This window comes from Mycetomoellerius zeteki, unplaced genomic scaffold, assembly GCF_001594055.1.
Source record: "Mycetomoellerius zeteki isolate Tzet28-1 unplaced genomic scaffold, Tzet1.0 scaffold429, whole genome shotgun sequence".
In the NCBI taxonomy this organism is placed as follows: Eukaryota; Metazoa; Arthropoda; class Insecta; order Hymenoptera; family Formicidae; genus Mycetomoellerius; species Mycetomoellerius zeteki.
In genome coordinates, this window is record NW_017257423.1 from 25,547 (window position 1) to 32,388 (window position 6,842).

The 6,842-nt window shown below is 29.3% G+C and overlaps 1 protein-coding gene across 1 annotated transcript; it reads left to right on the forward strand.

Moving 5' to 3' along the window:
• The first annotated feature begins 3,631 nt into the window (after positions 1-3,631).
• On the forward strand, positions 3,632-6,522 carry LOC108726568 (odorant receptor 22c-like). The gene is made up of 5 exons (XM_018454222.1): positions 3,632-4,434; positions 4,733-4,832; positions 5,698-5,808; positions 6,053-6,208; positions 6,472-6,522. The coding sequence occupies exons 1-5, from the start codon at positions 3,632-3,634 to the stop codon at positions 6,520-6,522; spliced, it is 1,221 nt and encodes a 406-aa protein (XP_018309724.1).
• Positions 6,523-6,842: the final 320 nt, after the last annotated feature.

A 6,842-nucleotide genomic window follows, 5' to 3' on the forward strand; every position in this document is an offset into this window, starting at 1 on the left:
CCCCACTGTCTTCATTGGGTTAGGAATATTCCAAGCAGACACTGTCTCAGCTGTAACTTCTAGGCGGTTAGGCCCCAAGCGGGTAGGACATGTTATTTTATTTCGTTCGGGCGGCGTAGCCGCCCGAACCCAAGCATTACTGTCTATACATCCTGTTATCCACATGGGTTATTAATGGTTATTAATTTAATGGATTACGCGTTTATTATACAAGATACGACAAAAGTGTATCAAACCTTATTTGTAGAGGATTTTCCGCTCTGCATTTTTTGTTTGAAACATTTTTCATACGATTTGCATTTTTCGAAATAAATACAAAAAACTAAAAAAAATTACGTTTTTTCGATGTTTTTTCGAAATTGCGGCCAAGATACGGCCGAGCGCCAATTTCTGCTGTCATATTTGTTTTCAGGAGCCAAAAATACATCAAAAACACGTGGTCGTTTGTTTCGTTTCGAATATGCAGCTCATCCGAAGGTTTACCGTCCATCAATACATTCAATTATATGTGTATAATGAAAAATGTCAACCAATAAGAAATAGGAATTAAAGCCATAACGGTCGAAGTTGGAACTTTGATGCTTAAATAATTCAATGTCAATTATATATAAACACAGTTGCTTATTTAAAAAATTATCCATTTTGCATACATATTTTTTTAAAGCAACTATGTATTTTCTTTCCACTAATTGATTCATCTCATTATTCTGTTCATAAAAGTATTAAGGTACGATTATCAAAAAATTAATAAATTACGAGTTATTTAATATTTTATGCCAATACGTGCCACAATGAAATATAAAATATTTCGTAAACAATTGGTTTTTTGATATCGCTACCTTAATACTTTTATATGCATAATAATTAGAGGAATCATATTATGTAAAAAAATTCATATAATTCCATTTAAAAAAATGACCTTGACCTTCAAATAACCTTAAAAATCGACCTGAAGGTCAAAATCATTAACACAGATAAATGACCCTCATTGTCTTGAACAAGTTTTGTCTGAACTATTTTTCTGTATCTGCCTTACCGACGGAGAAATTTGGGTGAGTCCCGTAAAATGGCCCACCGTGTATATATACACACACACACACACATATATATACATATACTATGTATGTACATGCATATATACCATGGGTGCGTTTAAACTATACAGTAATAAAAACTATACAGTGAAACTATACAATATACATTACGTGCGCTATAGATTTTCAGCATTGGCAGAATGTCGGACGCACCCCATATTTATTTATAGTCATTTTGAATTGCGCGCCGAAACTTTTATCGGATTTTAAAACGCAGCTAAACTATTGAAATAATATCACAAATAAATTTTGATGCTCAATAAGCTATTAAAGAAATCTTAATATGCTGGAAATCTGTAAATAAATTTATTTATTGTGAAAAATATTATCTTCGCCGGGAGTCGAACTCGGATCTCTAGTATTTTGTGCAAGCATGCTAAGCCTTTAAATTACCAAGTCTTTGTTATATATTATATATGTATACAATGAATGTAATGAAAATGCAATGAAAATATTCTATATTATATCTTAATTTCTGATAATATAAAAAATGTATTGCTGTTTCCTCTAACTTGCAAAATTTATGTTAAACTCAACATATCTGACGTGCATCAACGAACCATTTAAACTTTTGTGTGACTGTAAAAAGATGGAATATGATAGAAATCACAAATATTAAGTAAAAAATTGATGCAAAAAATTTAACACGATATTTGAAACGATATTTATATTTGAAAACGAATTGTGGAAACATATTCTTAAATAAAATCGAAATTTACAATTTGTTAATTAACCACACAAAGTGATAAATTCTGATTTTAATGAATTTTGCATATATATAGATTACATAAAAAGATAAATTTAGAAAATGTCCGTTATGGTGGAAAAACGGTTTGAAAGAGTGAAATCACCTTTTATGTAAAACGGTTTTCAGTTTTTTCCGTTATGTTTCGAAACCTATTCGAGATATCAAAAAATGTTTTATATAAAAGCTTTATAAAAAAATTATCTCTATGTTCATTTACATCAATAATATTTTTAATAAACAATTTTTTTAATTAAAAAAAATTTTCTTTTATTTTTCAAAAATATTATTGACGTGGATAAATAGAAGTAATTTTATTGTAAAAGTTTTATATAAAATATTTTTTGATATTTTAAATAATTTTTAAGATACAACGAAAAAAGCAAAAACTAGAGTTATTTTCGATTGATTTCACTCCTTCAAAACCATTTTTCCGTCTCAATTAATATTTTCTTAGTTCATTCTTTTATGTAACCTATAAGCATATAAAGTTTCAATAAAATCAGAATTTAACACTTCGTGTAGTTTCCTTGTAAGTTAACATACTCATTTTATATCTTTATCTCAAAATTTACGTTTTAAAACCACATTACTGTTATTTATCTGCGATGTTATTCCATATGTATGTGCCAAAAACATTTAATGATCAGACACGTAAGCTTTCGAAGCAGTTGCAACATCAAGTTGACTCATTCGAAGATTGGAATAGGCGTTACTTCTCTCACAACTCTAAGTAGTGCAATAAACTGTCCATTCATAACAATGTATTGCGTGACTTCGTGAAGTAATCATGCTGATCCACAAGTGTGCGGCAGGAAGCGCCGAATTGAAAAAGCAGGACGATTGCAGTTTACAATCGAACACATTGCTTTAATCTAAATTATTGCAACTGAGTATTATAATTAGATATATATTAGTCATCTACACGGAAGATGGAAACAAGTTTGCAAAATTAAACATTTGGTATATTTTCAAACATTTCATTACATAGCTACGTTTGAATATTATAATACACATGAAGAATATTATGCGCAAAGTTTGACTTCTTAAAATATAAATTCAATTCGATATTGTTGCATTGAAAATTGTGTTAAATCATGAATATTTATTATTAGCGCATATAATATTTTTATAATATACGCTAATAATACATTTATATTATTCATAATTTTAAAATAATTTTAAATGTCATCTCTGTCTTTTACAAATGGATATTGAATTTCTGTTTTCGAAATATAGACTATCTGCTGAGAGTTTCGCGAAATGCTATATCGTCCTAAATCAAATTAATATACATCAATAAACTTGGGGAGTTTTTTTTGTTACTTTGTTGAATAATTTGATCAATCACTTAGACTAATAAATTACTTACTTAGATTAAATTTTTTAATCCTTTTCACTATATCAAGTTATTTGTTTGACTTAATTTTTATTCATTTTGAATCGAGTACAGTTCATATATAACTAAAATTACTCAACCCTGAGACATAGGTCGTTTCACCCGTTTCCCCAGAATGTTCTCTTCCCCACAGATTTTTTTATAGTGTAAAAAGAACTTTTAATGTCACTTCCACGAATCTATCTTTACACTCCTCACGCGATATTTTCTCATACATCGAATAATAAAAACCCTCGACGAACAATTACATCGACATACGCCCCTTCCAGGGTACTTTTATGATATTAGATCGTTCACCAAACTCTTCTAAGATCGGCGCAAGCGCTTCGTCATATACTGGCACGATGAATTGTCTATCCGTGACAGTGCACCATATGCTTTCGTGCAGCGATCATGTCAAATTTCAAATGCGGGCCAGAGAGCGATAGATCAAAAAAACATAACGATTACAGTTTACAATTTAATCGATGGTTTCTCAAACCAATCGGTGCGTGGCCACAAACAGATGCGTCGAGCCTAGTGTGGAAAATCTTGATATTACTACAAATTTTCATTTGTTCGAGCATAGTAGCATCCAACATGATACCGTGTTTATTATATATATTATTTGAGAAGGACAACATCACACTCAAACTGAGTGCCGTTGCGCCATTGCTTCACAGAGTTATGGGCTCGGTACATTACTGGGTGCTGCTTAAGCGCAGTGGTGATATTAGCAATTTAATACGACACATGGAAACAGATTGGTTTCTTATACAGGGGTTCGATGATCGTGAAATAATGCTGCACCATGCTAAGTTCGGTCGTTTCGTCGCTATAATCTGTGGGATAATCATGCATGGAGGTTCGATCCTGTTCAGCTTGGCAAGGTCAATGAAAACTGTAACCATCGTCGTCGGCAATGAAACTTTTACGACGCATCCGATGACGTGCCCGATTTACAACAAGATTATCGATACGAGATTTAGCCCTATAAATGAAATCGCGTTGATTCTGCAAAACCTAACAATGTTAATAATGAGTTCCTCTACTGTCGGTGGTTGCAGTTTGGCTGCTGTCTTCGCAATACATGCTTGTGGTCAATTGAATGTGTTGTACGAGTGGTTACATGAACTAGTTAAACATCAAGAGAAAGGAAATAACAAAGCTAAACGAAAACTAGCTGCTATCGTAGAACATCATCTGAGAATATTGAGGTATTTCATAAGCAGGCATTCGTTTAAAAAATGCATATTCTGTCGTGTATATAAATTATAATAAACTTCTATACAATTATACAAATTAATAATTAACCATTTATAAATAGATATCGTTACTATATAATCATTTATAAAAAGATATTGCGTTAAAATTAAGATAAAATCATTTTCTTTTTCTTATAGGTTACTAAAAGACAATCTGTTGTCAATTGTGTTTATACAAGTATAAGTTCAGTGTGTCGATGACTTACTCATTTAAAAAACTTACCATGTTACGTACATTTACACGTTTCAGTTTTATATCACAATTGGAAAGTATTATGCATAAGGCTTCTCTTGTGGAATTAACGGGATGCACGATGGTCATGTGCATGCTTGGATATTATACAATTATGGTACGATAGAAATGTAAGAAAATATTATTAAACCCATCAAAATATGATTTATTTACAAGAAAGCAGACATCGCAATCCTATTGCAAAATATGTATGAAAGCGATAAATCATATGACAAAGATGAGTCTATATTTTAATTTTTAGACAGTAAAAGATACTTTGTATGTGTTAAAACCGATCATTTTTAAAGCTATTGTGTTGAATGTTTAATATAATCATGTGTTAATTTAACATAATGTAATTATGTTATTTGGACATTTTGGCTTATTTGATATTCAACATTTCTGACAAGGGGCATCATTGTCCGACACCGATTTGATTTTCTGTGAAATATGTTGTTAAACACAAAAACCTAAGAGACACGTATTTTTTTATACATAAGTTAGCGCACGTATAAAAAAAATGTGTTTCTTAGATTTTTGTGTTTAACAATATATTTTACGGAGAATTAAATCAGCGCCCCGGACAATTGGGTGACGTCCCTTGTACGTATTAAGGAGACACAATTTACCAGTAGAAAAACATATAATATAGAACTAATGTTTACAGAGCATAAATTCTAAGATAAATAAATAAAAGGTACGCTAATCATATATACATATTTAATAAATAATAATTTTATTCACAAAATATATTTTCATAACTTTTTCCAATTATGTCTAATTGTTTTACTTGTGTTAAATTCTTATATAATATTTGCATTACTTCTTAACATATATCATCTTGTATTACAATTACACAAAAGTTCGAATTTATCGTTAGATACGTGAAATAATAAAAAATTGTTTAAAATGAATATCGGTTGGGGCTCAAAAAACAGCCTTATTGATAATCCACCTTTAACAAAAATTTTTTAACTTCGTAGGCATGGGAAACACTTGATACAGCAAAAATAACATCTTACCTTATTGTATATTTATCGATGAGTTTCAATATTTTTATATTTTGTTACATCGGAGGAATTGTCACTGAACAGGTAATACTTCGAGGATTAAAACATACTGCAACAAAAATTCACGTTTTAATATTTCTTTAACAAATTAGTTAATATTTTAAGAAAAGAATAAAATGTAACACTTCCATATTAATGAAAAATTTTTTTAATTATAATTTTTTAAATGAAATTGTCTCATTTTTAAGAATCTTGAATATTTCTATTTTTTTTAACATTACGTTAATCCAAATTATACTTACTCATACGAAATTTTATATCAAATTAGTGCAAACTTGTTGGAGAGATGGCATATATGACTAATTGGTATAATTTACATCACACAACTGCACGTAGTCTCGTTTTGATTATTGCCCGATCAAATAACGTAATTAAGATTACCGCAGGAAAGTTATTTCATTTATCTATCGCAACTTTTGGTGATGTAAGTAACGCATGTATATCGTTCCTTCCATTAAGTATTAAAAAATTAATAAATTATAACTTCTTTGTACTTTATATTAGTAACAAAATATCATCTCATAAGAATTACACTATCTAATTAAATTATTCATTATATATAAAATATTCATATATGTTCGCTTGATTTGAAATTTTAATAAATCCATACCTAAATTAGTAAGAACTTGTAGAGTATGATATACATTATTTTTTCTTTCTATGGAAACAAATATATTGCTGTTCCAGGTAATTAAAACTTCCATGATGTATCTAAATTTTTTGCGAACAATGACGTAAAAAATGGTTAAGTGAAATATAAGTTAAAATATATACAAATATTATATATATTTTATAAAGAACAAATTACTGTATTCTGAAAATAAGATTAGTCCCTTGCACAAATTTGAAATTACAATTAAATGATCCTACAAAGATTTTCAGGAAACGTTTATGATCTTATTCCATCCAGCATAAAAATTTTGTAAAAAAAATTTCAATTTTGTTTGGGTTTATGCTTACAACCTATTATTAATGCAAAATAGTTATTTCTTCATGTTACTCATATACATACAAGTTTTAGAAACATAATAATATCAAATATGTTACACAAACAATTA